The 25887-nt window shown below is 51.9% G+C and overlaps 1 protein-coding gene and 1 pseudogene across 1 annotated transcript in view; one reads left to right on the top strand and one right to left on the bottom strand.

Annotated features, from left to right (window-relative positions):
* The window catches only part of ADAMTS15 (ADAM metallopeptidase with thrombospondin type 1 motif 15), a 28375-nt gene extending 3303 nt beyond the window's left edge, over positions 1-25072 (bottom strand). Inside the window, exons 1-7 of the mRNA XM_090026817.1 lie at positions 24108-25072; positions 11868-12000; positions 8607-8774; positions 6056-6339; positions 4893-5070; positions 1496-1677; positions 418-593 (exon numbers count right to left, since the gene is read on the bottom strand). Coding sequence (XP_089882943.1) covers positions 418-593; positions 1496-1677; positions 4893-5070; positions 6056-6339; positions 8607-8774; positions 11868-12000; positions 24108-24920 — 1934 coding nt within the window. The 5' untranslated portion in view covers positions 24921-25072. The remainder of the gene's footprint in view (positions 1-417; positions 594-1495; positions 1678-4892; positions 5071-6055; positions 6340-8606; positions 8775-11867; positions 12001-24107) is intronic.
* A 364-nt stretch (positions 25073-25436) lies between these two features.
* LOC149853426 (U2 spliceosomal RNA) lies at positions 25437-25591 on the top strand (annotated as a pseudogene).
* The last annotated feature ends 296 nt before the right edge of the window (positions 25592-25887 follow it).

Below are 25887 nucleotides of genomic sequence, written 5' to 3'. Positions count from 1 at the left end.
TGTCCATCAAGGGGATGAAGCTCCAAGCCAAATGCAGACTGAACTGCTCCCCACAGCTCCATTAGAAAGCTACAGTAAAACCTTCCCGCTGCGTCCGAGTATGGTGCAGGGACCTGCAAGTGATAGGGTGACTACTCGCACATCAGTCCAAGTCATCCAGCATCTTCATTTGAGGTTAAATGCTGACAAGATTCTGCAGTGTAGACAGGTCTCACCCTCCCCCACAAAAGACTAGATTTAAGTCAGGTAGACTAGACCCTGGGACCGTGGATCTAAAGACCCAGCAGCCATCACTAGCAGTAACAGTTGCTTATGAACAAGAGGCGAATGGTCCCTCCCTTTCCCTACATTTTCTGAAATGCATGTTAAAAAAGACAAGCCTGGGGGGTTGAGGAAACAGGACTATCAGACACTCACATGGGCTTTGTGAACAACCCCGAAACCTTCTTGCAGCTCTTGTTGTCTCCTCCACACACACTGCATTTGTCAAACTTCTTCTTGGAGCCCAGCTTCCCGTCACATCCCGCTTTGATGCATTTGCCCTGGACGCAGACAGAGGTGGAGTCGGGTGCACATGGGGTCCCATCTACCACCTGCAGGTCACCAAGGGGGAGAGGAGGTCTTAGCAGTCAAGGTATTTGGTTCCCAGGTGCATAAGAGTGCCCCACATCCCACCTGTGCATGTACCACCAGCATCCAAGGAGGAACCTTTGGGTGCTGGGGTACACCAATCCCAGAGCTGCTCTAAGTTATGCCTGCCTCTAGACCAGCCTGGTACAGAGAAGACATTAATAGGCATAAAGCCACCTGTGTCCCCACCCCATGTTGGGGCTGTGTTGGCACCTGCCCAGAGGCACAACCCAGAATCATGACTTTTATACCACATCTATGAACAACTTCTCTCCCTACCTAATCAGCAATCCTGACACCTGGACACTGCAAATGAACAGGTTTAGAGAGCCAGTTGACCCTTTGGTGGTGTCACTGTATTCCCCATCCCAATTCAGACAGACAGCCCAGTCCTGTGCGTGCGAGCTTGAGCTCCCATGAAAAGCTGCCTCCTTGCCTTTTGCACACCTAGGGCACCAGAGCAAGAGCAATCTCACGTGCTTTGCAAACCTGGGCCAGAGCCAAGACTGGTCTAAACTGGCAGTTCCACTGAATTCAGCACAGCTCCAGCATAGACTCTGGCTTGCAACCCCTCAGTGCCTTGCAGTAGCACTGTTTCCCCAGATTAACTGTCTGTTCGTTCTTGAATCCCAATAGCATAGAGCGGTACCTGCAGCCTCTAAGGCAGAGCATCCCAAAGGCCAGTTACCCGATTACTCCATCTAAGTATAAAGCCTTCCTGCTCATTCATTTCCAGTGATGCTTGTGTTCTCCTTACTCATTAATACAGTTAACCATCACTCTCCTTACACAGTCATTTATAGCAGCTTCCCATTTCCCTTCCCTCAAGCCCAATGGCTCATACAGTTGCTCTCCCCCTCCTCACCTTAGGAGCCAACACATAGAAGTAACCTGTGCCGTTAGCCCTGCATATGAGCTTGCATTTGTCTCGAGGCGAAACTCCTGAGTACTTAGGGACCCACGAGACGGAGGCAGTGAGCCGGTTGGTGCTGTGGCTGTAGCCATTGAAGGCCTCGCACTGTTCCTCTCGGAAACTCTTTCCTGGCACTGGAAGGAAATAAAGCACATGTGGAAATGCCACCAGGAAGGGCATCCTCAGCTGGAATGCATCTGCCTGGCAGGGCCCAGGCCTGGGATCTGAGCATGGAGGAGCAGCGGCAGAGTGTCCTATCCCTTGCTCTGATTTTATTTCAGTTCTGTTCCACTGACTTCAGAAGAGTCACTCCTGATGTACATGACTGTAAATGGGATGAAAAAAAATCTGACCTTGAATGTACAAACAACTTGACCCAGCTAGATTACTCAGAATTGCAGGGGGTTGCCTCTCTACCTGAAGTTGCTAACATGCTAGTCTTTCCACTTTTAGCAGAGTCAGAACAGCAAGTCAGGTTCTTTGGATATTCTGGACACTAGCAAGATGTGTGTTACAAGAGAGATTGGTTTCCAGGGAAAGGATAATGATGGTACAGGACTGCTAATGGGAGAAACACAAGCTACACTCATAGCCAAGACAGCATCAGCTGCAATGATAACATCAGCATTTGCTGAAAACATCTGGGATTCACAGGAGAGTACATGTCAAAGAAAGGAATTACAAGGCACCTATTGCCAATCACCTAATGGAGAAGGGTATTAGGAGAAGTGCAGAGGGCCTGGCCAGGAGTGAGCAGAGAAGGAGTTAACTGGCCTCCTTAAGCAAAGGAAACAACACAGCTGCATACCCTCAGTGTGGAGATTGTGTTTGGGATCCCATCCACAAAGCAAGGTTGGGACCAGCTGTAGCAAATTAGACAATTCCCCCCAGCACACCATAAGAGGCATGTGCAGAGACAGCTGGGCTAGCTGGCACAGGGGAGGTAGAGGAAGTGTTCACTGTATATGCCTTTCCATATGGGCCTGCACGCAAGCTGCGCACATCAGGCCTCAGAGTTCCTCTCACTTGAGAGCCAGGCCCTTGCCTTCTCCCTGTACAATTCCAGGAGAAGACCACTCAGCCATGCCTCTCATTCACCTTCCCTGCCACGTATGCAAATACCAGCCACACAGGGCGCATCCCCACATGCAGGGATGTGCACTTGCAGCAGCAAAAATAGTGGCACAAATCTGTGCCTCTACTTTTTAACACAGTGCATGCCCCCGCATGTGCACCTTGGTGTGGGGCAAACTGCCCCACTTCAGGGAAACTGCACTTTCCTCACTGCTCCCAGCATGCTAGAGGAGCTGGGTGACAACTAAAGGAAGAGTACAGATGCTCTGGCTGGCAGCCAGAGCATCTCCCTGGAGAACTAAGTCTCCCAGTTTGCTAGCACATGCTCTTCTTGTGTGCATGCACCATGCTGTTTTTTTCCCCTATGGTGGGTTTTGTTGGGGTTTTTTTGTTCTGTTTTTTTTATACCAGGATTTCCTGGTAGCAAAATTCTCTCTCAGTGCAAAGCACATTTTAACTTTCTGGGCATGCAGCTTGTGGCAACACAAAGATGTCTGCAGCACCACCAGCTGCATGTGCCAGCCCGTCTGGATGTGGCCTTAACATCCACTTCCCTATGCTGCCCTCCACCTGCTAGGGAACAGGATGCTCATGCACAGTAAGGAGGCACTGCTAGTACCCACCATCCATCAGCACAGTATCTGATCTTCCTCCAAGGAAAGTCAATAGCAAAAGGCCATGACAAATTTGGTGGAGTGTCTGGCACTTCTCCCTGTTTGGGACAGGGCTTCTACTTTTGCCGGGGGAAGGAAGGAGTGGAAAGTTCAGACCGTCATTGTTGCCTGTGCAGGAAAGACATGCACTCCGGGTTTGAGTGCTGTGCAGTCACACCTCGGCAGAGTGTGACCCCTTGCATCACGTTGGCAGAGCCAGGTTTTCTGCTGTGACAACTCTCTAATCCAGGGGCAGGCAATTATTTCAGGTGGAGGGCCACTCACAGTTTTGGCAAGCCATCAAGGGCTGCATGACAGGCAGCTAGGGACAGATAAATATTAATTTTCTAAATTTTTTAGGTGCCCCACGGACCAGATAGAATGGCCCGGTGGGCCACATGTTGCCCACTGCTGCTCTAATCTCTTTCTGCTTTAACTAAGTAAGTTTGATTTACATCAGCTAAGTATGTGATGTAAAACTCTGTACTAATGCCCAGGGGTAAATGAGCACACACGGGATGCAGAGCAAAGGAAACAGGACCTCCATCTAACAAAAATGTCTGCAAACCTTGCAAGAAGTAGCAACTGTGGAGGTCCATTAGGTAGCTGATTGTGTGAAACTTTGATTTCTTTTTTTCCTGAAAAAACATGGTTTCTTTCCCTCAGTTTAAAGTGTTTGAAATACTCCAAGAATTTAAAGTGCTGATTTTTGGAGGGGTGGGGGTTGCAGGGGGGCAAGGGAGGGGGAATATTTTCCATATTTTTTACATTCTACTCTCCGCTCTGCTGTGCATGGGGAGAAAAAATAACCACAGACTCTCAGTCTGAGCTTTATTCCCCAGTGATGTAACCACTCCCTGACAGACCAGAGGGTGTTAGGCTGGAGGGTAATGTAGGGATGAGCACACCACTAGTTCAGGTGAGCGAACTGATGCAGATAAAATAATAAGCCAGTTAACTCCATATCTAACAATTTAAGCCACATGTTTGCAGATACAGTCATTTTCCTGCTCTAGCCCCATCAACCAGTTTTCACAGGCCAGGACAGAAATGCCATAAGACTGAGGATTTCTACAGAATTTCCATCCCAGAAGAACTGGGAAGATTGAGATTAAAGATGTTGATAGCGAGACAGAAGCTGGGATTGAATGAGAGGAACAACAGTCAGTGTGAATGAGCAAAACTGGGACGTGACACTTCCTGCCTTTAAGCTACTGCCTACTTTCCTCTTTAGAGCCTCCCTAAACCAATTGGATGGCTGAAATATTTGAAGCCCTTTCTTCCCTTCTGGCTAAAAACAAAGGCAGAAGCATGAACACCCCAGCTCCTCCTTCAGGACATGTCTGCAGATTCCACAGGTCCAATTATCACTTAATTATTTGAGTGCTTGAACTGTGCCCCTCCATCTCCCTGAGCTGCTGCTAATTTCAATGCTACACTGCACCATGGATGCAATGGAGAATCCACTGCCAAGAGGCTGTTCCAGGAGCAGGCAGCTGCCCATTTTCTTTACCTGTGCTATTTAAAGGGCCCTTTCAATTCACCAACCGTCCTCAGTATCAACCAGTTCCAGAACAGGTTCTTCCCCTCCCAGCTGCCCCCTTCCCTGGGGGAAGCCTTACCTGAATCGGAGCATGGATCTAGGCTGCAGGACCGGTACTTGACACGGATGCCCTCACAGTACTTCCCTCCACTGGCAGGCACTGGATTGTTGCATTCGCGCTTGGCCAGCTGGACTCCTCCACCACAGGTCCGAGAGCACTGGCCATAGGGTGACCACTTCCCCCAGTTGCCATCCACCTGCCAGAAAATGGGATGTTAAGAGGAAAGCGCCTTTACCCTGCAGCAATATCAAAACCAGCACATTGTGCCATATCTGGGCTCTCAGCAGAGTGGACCAGACTCAGCGGGAGAGGTCCACAACATACCCAAGATTGACCAGAGGATCTTTCCCTGGGGGAAATATTCTACCCTCTCTGCTGTTGCACTCAACAAAAGTCATTCAGAAGAAACGCCTACTGGGCACCAGCAACAGCAGCAAAATGGTATTAAGAATAAGCCCTGTTCTCACACAAAAGTGCAGTCAGTAGAAGTCCCATCCCTGCAACCCAAGAGCAGCAACTAAGACCTTACACCCTTGGCAAAAGCATATTGTTTAATTCCCTTCCTTCTCTACCCCAATTGCTTTTGATACAGCAACAGCCAGGGACACAAATGATGTCAGGGGTTCCTAATGCAAAGTAGGGCCCTTGTGTTCTCTATCACTGGCTCTTGAGAATGCTTGGAAATGGCGAGCAACTTGGTGGCCTGAAGAGTTTTGTGCTTCTTTAAGGTCAAACCACGAACACCATAATGAGCATCTCAGCCTGGCCAGTGAGGCAACTGAGCATGTAAGTGATCTGTCAAAGACCAGGGTGCCCCTTGCAGGGAGACTGGAGTTATCCAACATGGAGGATAACTACTGCATAGCACAGCTTTCTAGGGAAACGCTCACTTTCCATGGGTTAAAGGATGATGAAAATCAACACTCCTGGGCCTGCTGCCACATGGTGGAATTAGAAAACATCTCCCTGGGGCTGAGCAAGCTGCTGCAATCAGAGAGGGTAGGTGCCATACCCAGGCTCACTATCTGCAGTGAGCTCTGGGGAGCCTGCTTGCATCAGGGTTCAGTGCAGATAGGTCTACAAACTCCATATTGCACTCTTCAGCCCAAGCTGCAGCCTTCATGCGACTTGCCTTGGCCTCCCCACTGACTCCCCCCAGCACAAAGCAGGCCGGTACTCACCCTGTACTTACTGATGTTATGCCTCTCGACGCAGGCTCCCTTCATGCAGAACCTTCCCTCTCCACAGCTGGTGCCGTCAGCCCAGGGGAAGTGGCGTGTCTGACAGACGATCTGTCCCCGAGCTTTTCCCGTGCACCACAGCTTGGTGCAATACTGCATGTAGGGGCAGGGCTTGGAGCCGATGCCAAAGGCCAGCTCACACTGCTGGTTGAGGGTATAGCTGGCCCCAGGGAGGTCCTCTGGCAGAGGGATGGGCTTGGTGGGTTGGTCCAGCAAGCAATCCCCTGTGGGGCAGTGAAAGAAGAGAAATGCTCAGTGAGATGCAATCAGAATGACCTGAGTTTCAGTGCTGGGTACCATCACACTCATCGTCTTGTAGGAGAAAAACAGTTACAGCTGGTAAATAGAGAGCCACATCACACTGCAGAACCCATGGACCTCAATGCTGCAAGAAGCTGGCAAGTAAATCTGTGGCTGGATTGACTGATTTATTCATAGCTGAGCAGGAGCCATGTGATGATTTTTTTTTCTAATCAACATTATCTGTAGTTTTCATAACTACCAGCCAGCTCCCACTGGGGCAAGTGTCCACTTTGCAAACAGCTCCAATACAGCTGGCACTGCCAAGTACCACCATGAGACCAACCAGTGACTGACTACGCTCAAGGTTAATAGCTGAGCTTTTCAAGTCTGTCTAAGGAACTTAGGCACATATCTCCCATCGATATTCTACCCTCCCAATTTCAACCAGTCCTCTGGATCAAGGCTTAAGCAGGTTGGCAGGTGAGTGGAGCTGTTCAGAGGGGCATTTTGGGCCAGGGGGCTCCAACAGCAGAAGCAGTGAGGCCTTATAGGTCTGCTTTAAAATCAGGTCCAAGGCAAGTAAAGAGTTACAAAAAACAAAAAACAAACCCAGCATCGCAAAGCTAGACCATTTCCAAGTTGATCTAGTCTCGGGTGCTAAGTGGTCCCTTAGAAGTGATAACTTCTGGCAGCCTTCAAGCTGCCTAAAAGTAAACTGTTTAGAAAGGGAGAACTGCTGAAGTCTATGGAGCTAGGGGCTGTCCCAGCTCAGCTCTCTGATGGCTTCAAGCCTGCAGACATCTGGTGTGAGGATTACAGATGCCCCCTCCAGCCTCAGCCCCCTGCCTTCTGCCCCACCCTCAAGGGAGGTTCACGGCTCTACCTGCTCTTGCCCTTCATATCCAGTGTGGCCAAGTTGCTAGGTCAGGGCATTTGCTATGTGTGGTGTCAATGAAGAATAAACAGAAATGGTCACCCAGAGCTGGGAGAAGACAGGATGAGAACAGGAGCTTCAGCAGGACAGAGCACAGGAAAGAGGAACTCACTCAATAACAAGCATGAATCCCATTTCAGGGGCAGCTACTGGCCCCAGTGACTGAGATCTGCACCCACGCTGTCCTCCAAATGCCCTTCAGTGGGGATGCACAGAGGCAAGGCAAGGCTGGGATTCATCTCAGAGCATTCAGTCTCTGCCTTTCCTCAGCCATGCACCCACAAAGCACAACTGACAGCACTTCTCACGGGAGGGCCCTCTACCCAGCATCCTACTGTCCCTCACATCAGGCAGGGACCTGGAACAGGGACTTGAAGCAGGTTTCTGTGCCTACCTGGAATGGCATCAAAATATATATATCAAAGAATCATAGAAAGTTTGGGATGGAAGGGACCTCAGGAGGTCATCTAGTCCAACCCCTTGTTCAAAGCAAGACCATCCCCAACTAGATCATCCCAGCCAAGGCTTTGTCAAGTTGGGCCCTAAAAACCTCCAAGGATGGAGATTCCCCCACCCCTCTAGGTAACCTGTTCCAGTGCTTCACCACCCTCCCAGTGAGAGAGTTTTTTCTTAATATCCAATGTAAAACCTCCCTTGCTGCAACTTCTGACCATTGCTCCTTATTCTGTCATCTGCCCCCACTGAGATCAGACCAGCTCCATCCTCTTTGGACCCCCCTGCAGGGACTTGAAGGCTGCTATTGAATCCCTTCTCAGTCTTCTCTTCTCCAAACTAAATAAGCTCAGTTCCCTAAGCCTCTCCTCAGGAGTCATGTCCCCCAGCCCCTGACCCATTTTCATTGCCTTCTACTGGACTCCCTCCAATTTGTCCATGTCCTTTCTGTAGTGGGGGGCCCAAAACTGGACACAGGACTCCAGATATGGCCTCACTAGTGCCGAATAAAGGGGAATAATCACTTCCCTCAATTTGCTAGCAACAATCCTCCCAATGCAGCCCAGGATGCCATTTCCCTTCTTGGCAACAAGGGCACACCGCTGGCTCATATTCAGCTTCTTGTCCACTGTCACCCCCAGGTCCTTTTCTGCAGCCAGTCAGCCCCGAGCCTGTCCCGGTACATAGAATTATTCTAGCAATGGACTTCACAGTTTTGACAATACCCCAGGGTGCCTCACATCACCTGCTGGGACTGGCCTCCAGTAACACCTGACATGAGCCAGCATCAGCAACTGCATCCCCCTCCCTCTCCTCTCCATCCACCCCTCCCACCTACCTATGGTCCCAGCCCCAGCTCACCATGCCCACTGTCAAGGAAGTCGGTGATGATGGCCGCGCTGCAGGCTGACCAGGGGCTGGCACGGTCAATCTGTATGAGGGTGGGAGACATCATGTGGTTGGTTTTCAGTCTACCAAAGGTCTCCTCACAAACCTTCACGTTGTCATGGGGCATGTTGAACACATGACCTAGAAAAGTAAAAGGAAGAGGCAACCTTAAGAATAACGGACAGCCCTTATACAGAGCTAGCCATCAGTAGATCTCAAAAGGTACTTCACAACAGAGTGCAGTATCATTGGCCCATTTTACAGAAGAGGAAACAGAGGCAGAATTAGTTGCCTAAATTCGCCTAGTGGCAGAGCCAGGAATAGAACCCAGATTCCAGAGTCGGATCCACTCATCTGTCCAGCGGGCTACATCACTATTCACTACCAAAGTGTGAAGGGGTTACTGCAACCCACTCTCATCCCTAAGAGGCACCATCTACCCTTCCGCACAGTGCAGCCTGTGCAGGAAGGTCAGGCCTCATTCGCAGCTGGGCAAAGCCTCTGTCCCCCGGGGCTGACAACCAGCCACACACAAAGGCAGCACCCACATACTCTGTGGCTCTTCTGCCAGTGACCCCAAGACCCTGCAGTGCGAGCAGTTCATCCATCAGCATCCACTGATGCACGCAAAGGAGGAGCAGTCCTAGGTGCTGACTTCAAAAGCAGGGTAGAAAAATAACAGCTACCACCACGCCTGCTGCCTGGTAGCAGTTGAGTCAGCTGCCCCCGTGCATGTTGCTGCCCCAGGCACCCGCCTGCCTTGTTACACCTCTGGCTCCCACAGAAGCCAGACAGACTTACCAGCTGCTTCCACAGGAACAGAGTTAAGCCAGTACATGGGGACCATTGCAGGGCACAGCTCCAGGCCTTGGGTTAGGATGAAGCCAAGTGTCATCTTAGGGGATTGGCATAACTGTAACAACCCGCTCTGGCCTTAAAGGTGTGCTCTGCTCTCCACAGCAATCCCGAGACAGCCACCAAAATACACATCACCTGCTCACCCTGCTCTTAGTGTGCTGCAAGCTGGGTGCTGGCCCATTAGCATAACACTGGGCTCACCCAGCACCATGCACAAGAACATGAGAAAAAGCTGCTTGGCACAAGCCAAGGAGTGACTACCTAGCACATGGCTCTTGCGGACATGGGCAGCGGGCATGAGCAAGCAGAGCCAGCATCTCAGCACCCATCTTGGGATCACTGTGGAAGAAACAATACCCACATCCTGGAAACTGAAAATCCCACTCCCCTTTAGCCCACAGCTCACTGGCTAAACTGGGAAGCATCTCCCCTTAAAGCCCAAGGCAGAAAAGCTAACATCTCTACAGAGATCTGTCCGTCACCAAGCACCTTCTCTCCTCCAACAGGCAGCTCTGCAGGGGGACCAGGGCACAAGGGCATCCCTTGGGCAGGGTGGGGTGCAATTCAACTGAGCACTCGGGCTGGTCCCTTGAGACCCTGGTGAGCTGGAAGGAAGCCCTGGGCATGGCTGAGCCCTGCTACCTCTGCTCAAGCCAGTGTCATGGAGCCCTCATTGGCTTTCACAAGCTACCACTCCTACATTGCAATGCAAATCCAGCATTGCCTCAGCTGTGAGGTCTCTCCCCATGGACTCTGTGTGCCCCTCCTAGATGCTAATGAGTCACTTCACCCCAGCTCTTGGCCATTCTCTGCAACCCAGAAGAAACATTTATTGTCTGTGGGCCTACAGCTCTGAAATGCCGGCAACACAGGCCTCCCCCCGCCCCCACTTTGGACAGCTTTGCCAGCTCCACTCCTTGTGTTTCAATCAGATTGCCCATAAGACAGACAAGCCATAATACATGTAAGTAATCCTGCCAGTGAGGTCCCCAAGCCAGCACTTTTCTAGCCAAAACTCACACCATCTGCTTCGTGTATGGACGTTGGCTTATTTTGAAGGAATGAGAGAAAGCAAAATTGAACCGGAGAAAGAGAAAGCAAGGAAATTGCAACAGAAAAGCAGATTTCACAGCTCAGCCCCTGAGGGAGTACATGTGACTCCGGATCCGAGGGTGTGCCTAACGGATCCCAGCGTGTTATTTCAGGTCTCCTCAATCCTGGAAAATAAACCAAAGCGGCATCAAGGACACAATATAGCTGGGATGGCTCAGCCGCCCACACCAGCCACTCTCACTTCCCAGCAGCTTTTTTCCAGTGGTTTGCCTCCAACCTCCCAGGAGTGCCGGGAAGAAAGCTGGTGAGTCTGTCTCGCTGTCTCACCCCAAGGTGGAGTTTCCCCAGAAAGCTGTTCTGGAAGCGTGGCTATTGTCTAAACTTCCTGGGGTTGGAATTCAGGGTTATTTTAAATATTGCAGGCTTCCCTCCCTTTCCCTGCTCTCCTAATGATGGAGCAATAAACATTAGCAGATTTGGGAGGCATGTTTTTTTCCTCCCCAGGTGGCAGACAGTCCTGGGCTCTACAACTCTGCTGTGGGCTTGGTTAAAGTGGCAGCTCCCAAGCCACAGAAAGATCGACAAAGGCTCTCACTATTAAACCTGAGAATGGTCTGGCAGATGTTGGCAAGCAGGCACAAGGCACAGGGAATGGACGGTTGCCCAAGACACTAAATACCTATGCACATCACATGAGCACAACCCTGGTCCTCCACACCGCTGTGGTCCAAGGCTCCATATACCACCGATGGATCAAGCCCTATCCACCTCCCCCTGTGCCCCACACATTCACCCTCCAATTGAGGAAGTGAGGACACCCCAAGGAGAGCACACACTCTAACCCTGGTTTCCAGCACATTCAGGAGCATTCCCCTCACCTGATACTCAATCTTGGGGCTTATTTCTTGGGTCACATCGCAGAGCTCCCTACCGCCATGGTGGAGTCATGCCCCACGGCAGACAGCACGAGGAAGAGTATCAGTGAACCACATGGCTTCACAAAAGGTATATGCAGCTCTAGCATCAGGAGAGGAGCAGTTCAGTGCAGTGGATAGGGCCCCAGGCAGGGGGTAAGGACTCCTGGGTTCAATTCCTGGCTTGGCCACAGATGTTCTACGTGACACTGAGGCATGAGGAGTACTGACATGCTCAAGTTATCCCTCTGTGCAAAAATACTTTGAGATCAAGATCCAACCACAGCTGAATAGCAGAGCATGTGGTGGGTAGAAGGACCTCAGCTGCACAGTGCATGAATAAGATGCCCTGGAGTAGCACAAACAGGGACTGGCATTCCCAGCCTCCTGCTCCCCCACAGCCCCTTACCCAGCTCATGCGCCGTGGTGAAGGCAGAAGGGAGCCCGTCGTCCTCAATAACGGAGCAGCTGCGCTTGGGGTCGCACATAGTGCCAACATCAGCCATGCCCAGTGTGTCGCAGGTGGTGGCACCGCACAAATCCTGCAGGGGACATGGGCAGAGGACAAAACTATGCATTAGTGGTGCAGCTTGAGCACTGAATACACAGGTCCTGAACCATCCCCCAGGGGAAGGACCGAGCCCTCAAGAAACGACTCAGATGCCTTGCCGCACACAGGCAAGAAAGAATTTGTTTTTGCATGAAAGAATCCCCAAAAAGGAAGAACCAGGAGGGAGTTTCACATCTCTGTTTATACAGTGCAGCATCCAGGAAGCCTCTCCAGCAGGAGCCCGACCTAAAATACACACAACCTTGGACTGTGCTATGTACTGAAATGGCACGTTTGGAATTAACCCTGGCACCGAGGGCACCTTATATATAGCATCTTCCCGCATTTTCAGTGACAGTCACTCCTGCTTCCCCTGTTCAGCCAGGAGGAGCACAGCCTGAACACCAAAGGATTCAGTCCAGCTTCTTTTGGTTCAGAAAGACAGTAAGTCTGATTTAATGCTCACTGAAGTCAATGGAAAGATTTGCTGCACTGGAACGAGGCTCAAGAAACTGGTCAGTTTTCACCTCTGGCTGGCTTTGAGAGGTTTATGGGTCAGATCCAAAGTCAGCTGAAGTCAACTGAAAAGCTCCTATCACTTCAAACTGTTTTGGATTCAAGCCGGTACCAGCACTGGGAGGACACAAAAGTTTGAACTGATCTAATCTTCACCAATCGCTGACACTCATTTTAACATTCAAATGGCTTAAAATTATTGCATTCCCCTTTTTCTGGCTTCCTAGTTGCCCCTGACTGTCTGGATTGGACCAAAAACACTGAGCAACTGCGGGCGGGCCTCTTCTTAATATATTTATGTCCAATGTGCCTAGAAAGAGTCATAAGAAACCTCATGTTATAGCATCCCATTACCATTTCCAGGTTCTGAAAACAGAACCCCTATCAGGATATTCTCTAGTGCTGTGGGCTTACTGCAACCAAATAGGCAAAATATCATCCACATATTCTATACCCCATTGTGCTAGGGGCTGCACAGAAGCGGACAGGATTCCTGTATAAGAACCTCATCTAAACAGTCAAGAGAGACAACATCCGAGCAAGAGAATGGGGAGACTGCCATGAAGAAGCTGGTAATTTCTGATGCCCAACTTGATGCTTTTTAAAAATGCACTGCTTTTCAAAGAGCATCAGCCACTGCCTCTGAAAACCAGGCCCCTTTCAGGTCTGTTTTATAAGCTACCTACCAGCTGAGAGGTTCAGTGACCCTAATAATCCTGACCAGAGGCATAAAGTCACTTGTCCAGGGTCACCCAGACAGTCTGTCCCAGAGCCAAGCACTTGAACTTAACATCTGAACCGCAAAACCAACTTTCCTCACTTGCAGATATAAACCAGGCTCTAATTACTATTAACATTTGCTTAACTTCACCTACTCTCAACAAGGTCCTTGCAGCTCTCAGCCACTGCAGACCATTGTGGTTTCTCTGAGCTCCCCAGGCACAGATAGCATACAGCAGCCTGTGAATGAAGTGATTCATGCTCTGAAGGAGAAGGCAGCACTGTAGGAAGACTGCCGGGAAGCACTGCCTCTTTAAGCAGTGGGTTGAACTGCAGTCATAATGCTTTGCATTGCTGCTTGTTCAGTGTGCTTTACAAAAGGTGGTGTTAGTAGCCCCTGAGGAAGCGATGGCATTGGAAACAGAAGGTAGGTATCCTGGCCCCAGACCCATGTGCTACTCAGCAGACTGCACTGTTTCTCTGGGCTACACCAGAGTAAGACCTTCCCAAGAGAGTGCTGGCAGGGGGCACTGCACTGGAGATGAAAGCTGTAACTGGTTTCTGCTGGCTCAGGTACAGGTTTAGTGGTAAAGGCAATATAGCCTGGTAGTCCAGAGACCAGAGTTGAATCCCTGATTATCACTCTTCTGTGAGACAGAGAGGGGAGATGCACCCAAGATAGAACTGGGGAAATGACTGCAGAATTGGGCAAGGGAGAGCATCTGCAGCACCAAGGAGTGAAACAAGGTGGCTTCCCTTTCAAGCCCAGAAAAGCCTGCCACAGAGGATGCCTTTCCCACCCTGATGAGGTGCTGCCAAAATGTCCTTGGCTTTCTCAGCAGCCAGGGAAATCTCTAGCCTCTGAAGTGACGTGTGCATGACAGTCTGAAGACTTGCAGTTCACCCCGGAGAGGGAAGTTTTATCTCCCAGCTGGAAGTCCTGAAGGTAACTAATTGCTTCTGGTTGTAACTCACTCCAACTTTCCCAGGCTTGTAGTTTTAAGTCTCATGTTTCTGACTCTTCCTTTACCGCTTGTCCTTAGCGAGCAAACAGACCCCGCTGAGGAGGACCACTGTGTCAGCTGCTGGAGCAAGAAGCCCAGGCAGTACTTTTACCACACCTGTCTTAAGAGGGCAGCTGTAAGGAGCCAGGACTGAGATGATGCTGCTAGTCAAGAGAGGCTGGCATACAGATTTTACTCCCTCAACAGAATTAATAACAGTTTCAGGGCAAACCCTCCCAGGCCTGGACTACCTTTGAACCAGGACTTGTACAGGGATGTTGTAGTCTCCCACACAGCAGAGGCCACAGAGGATGCTCAGTTGCAAGGGAGAGAAAATTTACCCAATGGAACAAGAACAGGATTCCAAGCAGTGGTCAGAGAGGCAGGACGCCTGGCTTCTTCTCCCACTGAAGAAGATCAATCGGGGATCTTCAAATTTAGGTTCCCTAAATAATATTGGTGATCATCTTCCAGCAGCTCCAAGCAACCTGAGCAAATAGTGAATCCCAGCACACAGACTAAATGCTAGACATGGGCTAAGTGTATAAGGAGTATAGCTGTTAATTTGGAAGTACTTAGCATCCAAAACCCCTACTGCAGACAGTAGGAGCAGCAGGTGCTCAATGCCTCTGCTGAAAGCTGGGTGCATTATCTCCATCTCCAAATGTAAATTCTGGAAACTGAGTTTGAATGGTTTAGTCTTTCACCTCCCAGTGCCTGAGAGAGAGCATGGGGAGACTGCCATGAAACAGCTGGTAATTTCTGGTGCCCAGCTTGAGGCTTCTTAAAAGAGTGCCTCAGTTTCCCCATCTGAGACATTACAATAAAGACATATGCCTGTACTGGAGAGTTTGCATGATGTCATTAAGGTCTGATCCTGCATAATTAAAGTCTTTGGAAGTTTTACCAAAGTCAGGGGGAGCTGGATTGGGCCTTTAGGCCACATCCACACAAGCGTGGACATTTGGTTCCCTGGGGACAACTAGCAGCAGGACACCTTGGGCTGCCGCTAGCTGTCACCCAGGAACGCCTGTGCTATGCACCCTCTTACATGCAGCAGGGTACTCTGGGTGGGGTACAGGAGGCTGGGCCAACATTGGGCTGGCCCCAGCAGCCTTGCCTGGGGGCCTTGTGGGGCTGCAGCAGTGGTAATCTTGCTGCTCAGAGCCTGGCCAGCAGCTGAAGTGTGACTGTGGCCGGCCAGGCTCCATTTTTGATTTGCATGTGCTGCCCCCCGTGTGCGCCATTTTTTTTTCCACCCCCCATGGGGGGTTTTTTGACCCCAAAAGCCACACCTCTTGTGCTGCACCCTTGCAGCTCAGAGAACAGCTGAATGTGCGGCATGTGGCATTCCAGATGCGTCTGCGGCACCACATGCTGCACAGCCATGCTCATCTGGACACAGTCTTACTGGCTATATACAGATATAGATTATGACGTTCCCCTTGTCCGCTTAAAATGTAATGTTTTCTGAGGCAGGAACTTTCCCTCTCTGTGAGCATGTGCCTTGCCTAACCAGTGGCAAGGTGCACACACACTATTGAGAGACAGGTGTATTTATGTTAACACAAATAAAGTCAGACAGAAGTTACCATAGAGAGCAGATCACTGCTACCTGTCTGAAGAGAGCCCTTGCTCCTTGCTATCCCACCTCCTTTTCTTCCATGCTTGTCTCTCTCTCCAGACTAGAGGACTTAAGAAGACCATTTGAGTAACCTAAAAGTGGAGATGTATCCCCAGGGCAGGGCTCACCCAATGAGTCTGACATTGGGTCACATTTGTGAGCTTCTCAGGTTTCAAGGCAGTGCACAGCTAGCTCCCTACTGAGCAGCCCTCACCGCTGAAGTTCACCCGCATGGGAAAGTCCAGGAAGATGAATGGTATTCCCTCCTTCCCCCTGGACTTTACACAAACATTTTTAATTTGTTTGTGAAGATCTAAGTATTGGTTTTTCACTCTTTTAATCATCTTCTCTGATCAGGCAAGGAGCTCCTAGAATCAAAGGAGGAAAGAAAAAAATAAAAATGCACTCCCAGACTGAGCAGGGGCAGGGTATCACTGCAGCTTGCAAAATGGACAAAAACAAACAACAATACTTAGCATCCAAAAGGTCCTACTACACTATAAATGAAAGATTCATGCTATATCTCTACCCAGAGAGAGAGTCTAAGATGCTAAATATCTTACAAGAAAAGCTCATCTGCTAAAATGTCCACCCTGGTCTCTAAACTGAGAAGTTCCTATAAGCATCCAAACCACTGGGGCTTATCCAAAATGAACTGAGGTTCATCCAGCAATAATTAATGACTATTTCAGAAGGTTCTGGCCATGGCCCTGCTGGCTTTGATAGAAGACGTGTGAAACTCATGAGATACTTTGTAAACATCGTTCTATCCATGGGGAAAGAGTTAGCACTTGCACAGAAAAGCAGCAAGGGCCAGAACAACACGGGTTGCATTTAGAAGGCACTAGGGAATGCGTCATCCAGATCTAAACAGAAGCCATGGGATAGGGTGAGAAACAACACAGAATAGCTTGGATGACACCCAACCAGATGGCCCATCAAGAACATCTTGCCAAGGTCCGTGACCTTCATGGGATGAAGGGTCACCTTTGGATTTGAACAAGAGGCTTGGAACTGGGACTCCTCGGTACTCAACCTCAAATGAAAGTCACAAACTCTCTCTCTGCTTAATTCTCCCCTTCTTTTCAATAGGGATGATACTTATCTGCCTAGGTCCAGAAGGCACTGGTTAATCCATAAAGCCCCTTGAGATCTTTCACATCTCTGTCCAGACAAAGGAGGAGATGGTTCTTTAGGAAAAGAGCATCTGTACAACCAGCACATTCCTCCCCTCTCAGGGAAAGCTAGTCAATGAAGCAGATAATTTGGCACTGTCTAATGGAGTGAATGATTTGAAAGGTTTCAAAGAGACTAAAATAAATGGAGTCAGGAGCCAAGGAAAAAAAAAAAAAAGTCTCCTGTGAGCAGCAATGACTACCATATGGCTGAAAACCCACAGCATGCTTGGCGCTGGGTTTTTAGTGGCCTCTCTCAGATGGACATGCAGAGGCACAATTCCGGATTCAACTGCAAATGAAATGACTTTGATGGAGTCATCTTTGTCCCAAGAGAGAGTTTATCACCATCACAAAACTGTTACATGATTGGACACAACAGGAAGTGAGAAGAGGCCCTGAATTCAGTCCTCAGAGGTAAACTGGCAGAGCTGCATTGGGAGCCCAGGGCAGGAACAAGAGGGGAGGCTGCAGGTGAGTATTGAGGGCATTGGCAGAACTGAGTGGGGAGCTAAAGGTCCTGATCCTTAAACAGAACTGGCAGAGCTGGGTAAGCTGTTTCTCTGATCTTTGAAGCTTACAGTCTCAACTGAATAAGGAGCATGCTGGCATCTTTACAGCTTCCCCTGCAGGAGGATCCTGGACCTTTCTTTCCTTTAGCAGCTAAGGGCTGTAGCTCATACTTTTGGAGGAGAATCTCTCTGACTGAAAGGGAGCACAGCAATCCATCACCATGGTGCCTCACCTCATCTTCAAATTGAGGAATTCAGGGGAACCACTTAACCACTCTGTCAGTCTCCCCGGGTGGAGTGCAGTGAGGAGTTGGCAGCACGTAGGTTCACTGGCTTTAAGGCTCGCCGCCATCTGGAATCACGGCCATCAGTCTCACTACCATGCATATGGTCAGCATCTCCATGTCAGGACACCTTAAGGCTTGACCATTAGCTTCAAAAGGGAGTCAGGCACATACTCCTCCCAAGCTCCACTAGCCTCCTGGGAGTGGCCTTTGCCCCCCTAGCTAGGAGAGATCAGCAGCATGACTCACCTTCCTGCCAAATGACCATCCTAAACCCACAGCTACAAGTATGTATGGGAGTGCTCAACCTCTCCACAGCAGTGGATGCTCAGAGACCTTTTACCTTACAATCAGACTTCACATCCTTGGGTATACGTTATCCATGCTTTCCCCTGGGATCCAGATATGGGACATGTCCTGCTAGCATCAGCGTCAGAGCTAGAAACGAGACCCATAAGGATTCAAGTAACAATTGCCAAGAGGTTTTTCAGGCTTTGCAGAGGAGAAATCCAGAGGCATCTGATCTTTTTCTCTCTCTAGTTTGATGACTTTAGTTTTCCATTCCTGGGTTTTCTTTTGATCTTGCCCAAGTGAACACAGAAACTACTCCACTTGCTTCCACACTCACTCGCCTCAGTGTAAATCAGGAGAGTCTCCCAGAGAGAAGTGGAAGTAGCCTGGCATCAGGCTGGAGTAAGTGAGAACCAAACTGGGTTCCTCAAATGCCAGTGCTGAGGCATAGTTCCTGCTGGGAGAAAGACGCCCAGTCGTGTCCTAGGGGCCCACAGTTCAGTTCCCTGCTCCAGAGACTGACTGTGTGGCTTTAGCCAAGTCACTCAGCCTCTCTATCCATCCATTAGCAGCAGAAATCACTGCCCTGCCCTTCCTCTGCCCCACAGGAGTGCTGTGAAGAGAGAGATGCATTGAAGGCTGGAGGCGACTCATTCTATGGTAATATAGGCCAGAGAAGCATCTTAGGGAACGAGATGACCCCATTAAGACTGAAGCACTGGGCAGGAGCCTGGAGATGCGGCTCTGCCGTTCAATTCTTTTCAAGTCACTTCTCAACACAGTCTCCCTGACTATCTGATGGGGGCAATGACAGATTTTCCTTTCCCCCCCCAACGTGCTTTGCAAACCACAGAGAGGCTGCCTGCAGAAGCAGAGCATTATAAATGCAGGTGGGCCCTGGTGCTGCAGATGGGCCCCTGCTATGAAGAAGCCAGCACTGTGCAGTGATCTCATATAGGCTAAAGGGGTCTGAGGCTTTCACACCGTCAGTTTAGTGTGGGTTCCTAGCTCAAAGGTCCTGCTCCCTCTTGGGAAGCAGCACGGCAGTTCAGGTGAGACTCAGTCTTTTCCAACAAAGCTACTGAGGGCAAAGGCCATGGTTAAACAGGAAGGGTTGGTACAGCTAGGACACACAGTGAAGAGCCTGGTCATATGCTTCTCTTTACTCATTGCTCTTTTAAGAATCTCTGTTTCCTTGCTGGCTGAGAGAACATTTGGCTCAGTGCCCAACACCTGCACCGACACACTGACCCACTTACGGCTGTGAACCTTGACTGCTCACTGCAGGGATACATTAACAAGCAGCTCTTAGTGGGCCCTCCCCCAGGACCTGGGTTCAGATCTCAATGGCAGCATCCCAGTGACCATCCCTCTTGAAATGCCAAGCTGCAGCTCCATGCCGCTAACAAGAGCATCTTCATACCAGAGAAGCCCTCACCCAGCAATGCTGGCCATCCAGCCAGCTCCAACGCCTGGCTCAGAAGGTCAGCAAAGGAACACAAAGCAAGAGACCCCGCAGAGATGAGTCAGTGGTGCAAGAAAGGCCAAGAGATGGGATGCGAGGGGAATGAAAGCATCTGGACTCCTGGATTAACAGTGGAATGGCATCCCCTCAGTACAGAGCAAGGGAGGGGAGTGGGGAACTACAGACAGAAACAAAGGGTGGTGGAAATCAGGAGATGAGACAGAGCAGAGGAAAGAGGTGGACGATGGGAGAGAGAGAATGAATGAAACGCAAAGGGCCTCCCTCTCCACTAGGCTGATCCCTCTGTCACCAACATCTGGGCAGAACACATGCAGGATTATGCCACTGGTGCACAACCGGAGAATGCTGGGCTGGCAACGTGTCACACCAACTCTGCGCCAGAAATCACTTAAGTACAAGTCCCGTGAGGATCAGCCCTAACGCACACACGTGGGGAAGCGTGCCGTGAAGCTGAGGAAGGTTCTGTGCTAGCAGTATAAGGACAGACTGTTCCTGGATTGTGGCTAAAAGTACTGGGAACTGATCAGTGCCATGGACAGATGGTGCAGATGTCTGAAAGAGAGAGCAGGATAACCCTGAAGCTGGATCAATGGATGTAGCAAAGAAATTCTTCTTCTCTCTGAAGACCTGCCCTTTTTGACCGACACATGAGTTTCCCAGACATTCCTGGACTTTACGGCTAAATAGGACCATTTTGATCATCTAGTTTCACCCCCTGTATAACACAGGCCAGAGAATTTTACCCAGAGATTCCTGCACTGGGACTGTGCAATAACACAATCCCATCAAAACTCATTAGAGGGGATGAAGGCATCGGAGGCTGAATTACAGAGCCAGCTTCCCCGGTAAACTGGATGCCAGGAAAACAGACTGCCAGTGGAAGCGTCACTCATTTAAAATCCCGCAAGGTCTGGTGAGGATAGGAAAGAGGAGAAGGTGGAAACAGCCTAGTTTAGAGCTGCCACCTCCAGTGGGATTTCTATAATGTTCCCAGTGAAGCTTTGCTCCACAGCAGTGTTTTTCAGTCTTTTTTCCATTTGCAGACACCTAAAAAATTTTAGACGGAGGTGCAGACTCCTTTGAATGGTAAGTGTGGGTATCCAGATACTTTCGGTTGATTATACTCATCTTTCGTGGAACCCTTAGACGTGGTCTGTGGACATGCAGGGCTCCATAGGTCCTTGTTTTACTTCACTGTGGATAATCTGAGCATGACCTGGTAGCCCTGTGTGTTGCTCCAGTGCCCCCTGCATGGACTCTACATACTGGCCCTTTACTAGGAAATAGTACTTGAAACAACTGCAGCTTCTCTCCTCCAAGGAACTTGGGATGTCACCTTTGCAACCTCCTCAGCATTTTAATAATTTTAGAGATAAGGAAAATGAAGCACACAGAGAAGCAAGTGGTCCACAGTAACCTGGTCAATGGCAAAGCCGAGAAAGACAGCCCAGGCCGCCTCCCACATCTCAAACATCTTCTGGCCTTTCTAAGTTTTGCAAGGCAAACACTAAGCAGGAGCAGCTGCTCCCAAAACCAGGAAGTTGCCCATGGCCCCTTCTCAAACATCTCTGAAGGTTGCAAAGGAGGCCACTGATCTGCACAGTGACCCCAGGTGGTGCCCCGCGCTGCACACATGCTCCTGCTTGAATCCTGCAGCTCCGGAGCAAGTGATCAGCATAGGAAACCCCCCACCCCCCACTTGCTCCTTTGTGAAGTAGAAGGCTCTATACTGAAGGGTTGTCATCCTCTGTGGAAGGGAATTGCTTCTCCTCCCCTTACAAGTCCTCCATGCCCCCTGCCCCCTTCCTCATGCTGATGTTAGAGAACAGCCTACAACACCAGCTGTCATGGCTGATCCTGGCAGACTCGGAGCACTGCTTGCAGCGAGGAACGTAACAATGCCACCATCTACTTCTGAGTAGCAAAGGCTTGAGCTGTACAAGCCAAGCACTGGGACTGTGGTCCCATCTCCTGCTGGCTCCAGGCTCCCATATGACACTCCAACCTTCCCTCACCAGCCCAACAGGATCGGGCAGCCACTGTGCCATTGCCCCACTTACGCCAAGCTTGGCATAACAGATTCTTAAGATGCCCACTCCGTGTCTTTCCGGCTTGTTTTCTTGAGCCATGCTGCAGGGTCACTGTTGCGTTGTTTCAAGCTCCAAAGGACACCGTGTCCCCTCTCCACAAGCACTCAGAACTGAACAGGGTCAGCCTTCTTCAAAGCCACTTGAGTTTTCCATTAAGGACTGCACACCTAAGCACTGGAAGCAACCATAACATCTAAGCTCTCCACACCCGAATCCACAAGTTATGGAACGTCATATACTCTCCTGACACCTGGTTCACTGAACAGAGAGAACAATACTCGTTTCCAAAGATCAAGGACTTCCACAATTGTCCTGGGCTGACGGTAATCTTGACAAACTTGCAGAGCATCAGGCCAAAGATGGCAGGAACTGTAGCCAACATATTAGAACCACTCCGTGTTCAACACTTGTCCCAGGAGGCAGAGGTGACATGCTGCATAGTCCAAGCACCCCTCATGCCAGCAAAGACATCTCATCTGCTCTCGCTGGCAAGCCCCAGCTGGTTATAGATGCATGGAAAGAGCTTGCCAAGGACATCCATAATCCAGTTCAATTTACATCATCACGGGGAGCAAGACTGTGGGAGCTCCTGATGCCAGACCGAGAAAGCACAACCCCATTCATCAGCAGCTTGTTGACTACAACTGGAAACTGTCTATCAATTGGACTGTAGATGAAATAAAAGCTACATGGTTACATAACCTCCTTCTGGCAGGGAGATGAACTTCAGGGTATCGGGAGACTGGAGATGGAGGAGTTCAAGGCAGATGTCTGTGCTGATCACATGCCCTCGCACTGAGCTTCCACTGGGATTTCAGGAACGGATGGTTTAGCAATGCATGATGAATGTAGCCAGCCATCATTTGAGTTTTAAGACAGCACAGGGCTTAAACTGTCAAATTCATCCCTGGCGCAACTCCAGTGACGTTGGTGATGTTTACATCAGGGATGAATCTGGCTCCTGAAGTGGCAGCATCAACACACTTACTTGCAACAATCCTAAAACAGACTGGTCCAATGGAAAGATTACCATGGACTCCAACGGGCTTTGGATCAAACCGTCTCTGTTCCCATTGAATGGGATTTATGGCTGGCTAGAGGACACAAACCGAGTCTGGAACGGCTGGTGAGAAAAATGGATTGGAGTTTCTACAGTTGAAGTGATCGTGCATTGGGCAGTCCCTATAACATTACACAAGAGGCCACCAGTTATCACGGGCCTGGGCGGCAACGCTTATATTGACTGTTACGTCTCGCTTGGAGCCACATCTTTTCCCTCCTAGAATACTTAACAAGGGAACAAGTTACCAATATGCCCCTCACCACTTCCAAAAGGCAGATGCTGGTCCCTTCCAGGGTATAATCCTCATGGGGAAGTGGGATGGAAGAGAGTTAGAAGTGTCCATGTCACTGTTAAAGCGTTATGGGACTTCTGCCTGTGGTGCGATGCGCAGGCAGAAGACTTTGGCCTCCTCTAGCCTGCCAACTCGCATTAGTGATTTTACTAATCCAGCCAGCCACACGCCAGCAAAGCACTGCAAGTCCATGAGTGCACTGACAGTCTGAGCTACAGCCCGTCCCAGTGACAAAACGCCCCTTGATTGCAATGCGGTTTGGCTCACTGGGCTGCACCCTACCGGGATTTATGCCCTGTGCAGTCCCAAACTACGGCAGGTGGGGAGCCAAGAGCACAACCTGGCTGCTTCCTTCTGGCACCACTCAGGCAGGCAATAACAGGAGGCAAGTTGGCCTTGGGACTGTCAACTGCATTCATCGCTGCCGTGCAATGGAGAGAGGTCCACCATCTGTATCGGCAGTCAGCAACGACGGCAAAGCGCAGGCTGCTTTACTGGAGGTGGGCGAAGCCTTCTGTGCATCTTAAAAGCCAAGGATGGCCCCCCCGATGCATGCAGTCCCTTCCCCGGGACAGATGCGACATCGCCGCTGGGCAGCAGAGCCAGAGGCAGTCTGCAGCCCACAACTGGCCGATGGGAGAGAGGTTCGCGATTCAAAGACGTTTCAGGGCTGCTGTCCATGTCCAGTTCCCACCCGGCGGGGGTTCAGGGGCCCCATCGCCAATGAGCCACTGGTCTCAAATCTTAGGCACGCTAAGGAGCCATTAACAACTGGCACCATGGGGGCAGGAACAAGCTTGGCCCAGATCCAGCCTAGTGGTGCTGCCTACCAGCTCCGCCCAGCCCGGCTGCGGGGCCCTCCTGCCCACACAGCGCCCGCCGGCGGCACGGCCTCCCCCCGCGCGGCGCCGGCAGTGAGGAGAGGGCCCCGCCGGGCAGCGGCTCCCGCGAGCGAGGCGCGCAGGGCCCCCCGAGGCGGCCGCCGCCCGCAGCGCCCCCTGCCGGCCGCCGCCCCGCCCCGCCTCCGCCCGGCCCGGCCCACCTGCTTGGTGAAGAGGATGGCGGTGTCCCAGTACTCGGGGTGCTTGTCGCTGCCCTTGTTCCAGCGCTTCTGCCAGGCGCAGAAGTTGCGCAGCGTGAGCGCCGCGTTGCCCGTCACCTTGGGGCCCTTGTCGTCGCGGCCCAGGCGCAGGAACTTGACGACGGCCAGGCTGACCGGGTTGCGCAGGCTGGGGTGGCGGTAGAGCCGCGCCGCCACCGCCATGAGGGTGAGCACGTAGTGCTGCAGGTCCGCGCCGTGGAAGTCGGCCATGGACTCGTCCGCCACCACCAGCGTCTCCACGAAGCGCGGCAGCGACACGAAGCGCCGCGCCCGGCCGCGCCCGCGCAGCGCCCGCGCCGCCGCCTCGGGCGCGGGCTCGGGCGCGGCGCAGCGCTGGGCCGGCGCGGGCGGGCGGCGGCGCTGCAGCAGGTGCGGGGCGCCGGCCGGCGCGGCCGGGGCCGGGCGCAGCGGGCGGAGCGTGTAGTGGGCGCCGCGCAGGCCGAAGGCGCCGCGCAGGCCCCCGCACAGGCTGAGCGCCGCGAAGGACGCGGGATCCGCGTTCACCAGCCCCGAGTAGAAGCAGCGGCGCAGGCCGGCGGCGCCGGGCAGCGCCAGGCCGGGCGCCAGGAACCGCGCGTCGGGCCGCAGGTGCAGGCGCAGGTCCTCGCCGAAGGCGCCGAGCTGGAAGGCGACGGCCCCCGGGCCCGGCGGCGGCGGGAGCCGGCGCGGCCGCACCACCGCGCTCTCGGGCGCCGGCCCCGCGGCGCGCAGGGGCAGGGGCAGGGGCAGCAGGAGGAGGAGCGGGAGGAGCATGGTGCCGCGTGCGGGGGCCGGGCGGCAGCGGGGCTCCGCACCCGCCAGACGCCGCCGCCGCCCGCCGCTACCTGCCGCGTGCCGCGCACCGGCCCCGCCGCCGCTTTATACCCGCGGGCGGGCGGGGGAGGCGCTGCGGGCGCCGATTGGAGCCGCCTCCAGCCACTCGCAGCGCTCCGCATCCCGGGCCGGGGGCGCTGCCGGCCCCCCGCGGCTCGCCCGCAGCGCGGCTGGACGCTTCCTGGGAGCCCCCCGAGCCAAGGGGGCAAGATGCTGCCGACGCCCGCTGTCCTGAGATCTCGCCCAAGCGGCGGCGGTGCCACGCTCTCCGAGAGCGGGTCTCTCAGGGGCACCTGGCGCTGCCCCGTCCCACATGCTCACGCTCACGGCCCGGCTGCCCCTACAAGGGCTCTCACTCCCTCTCACTGTGCGGCAGGGGCATGCTGCCCGAGTCCCGGATGGGCTTGGGTGGGGAGGGGTGTGCTGTTTTTTGCTTGTGGTAGGTGACCACGTAGGCGAGCTCCCCAGGGTAATTGTCTCTGATATGTCCTCCATAGGAGGTCTATATTGAGCAGATTCTTTTTGGTATTGGGTGGTGGAACCGGAGCGTGCTCCATCCACTCCATGCATTGACCTGGTATTGCAGTGCTTCCAGGACCGGTGCAAAAAAAGCGGAAAAAAAAAAAAAAAAAGGTGTGTCCCAGACCTGCAGAGCAGTGTAAGGAAGGGGATTTCTTGCTTTGCAATGTCACCGGACGTGCCTGCCTTCAGTGACCTCCCCAGATGAAATCCTTGAGCACACACACTTGCTGGGCCCCTTCCAAAGCAGAGAGAAGGGAGTCCTTGGGCTCCTGTCACTTGTAATTCCAGCAAGACTCAGCTCGACTGGAACATTGCTCCCCACCTCCTTCCTACCACCAGCCACACAGACTTGTTGCTTCCTGACTTGTGTTCAGCGGTACACTTT

Source organism: Crocodylus siamensis, chromosome 14 (genome assembly GCF_052110815.1).
Source record: "Crocodylus siamensis isolate JL-2025a chromosome 14, ASM5211081v1, whole genome shotgun sequence".
In the NCBI taxonomy this organism is placed as follows: domain Eukaryota; kingdom Metazoa; phylum Chordata; order Crocodylia; family Crocodylidae; genus Crocodylus; species Crocodylus siamensis.
The sequence above is the reverse complement of the archived record's forward strand: the minus strand, read 5'-3'. Positions and strand labels throughout refer to the sequence as shown.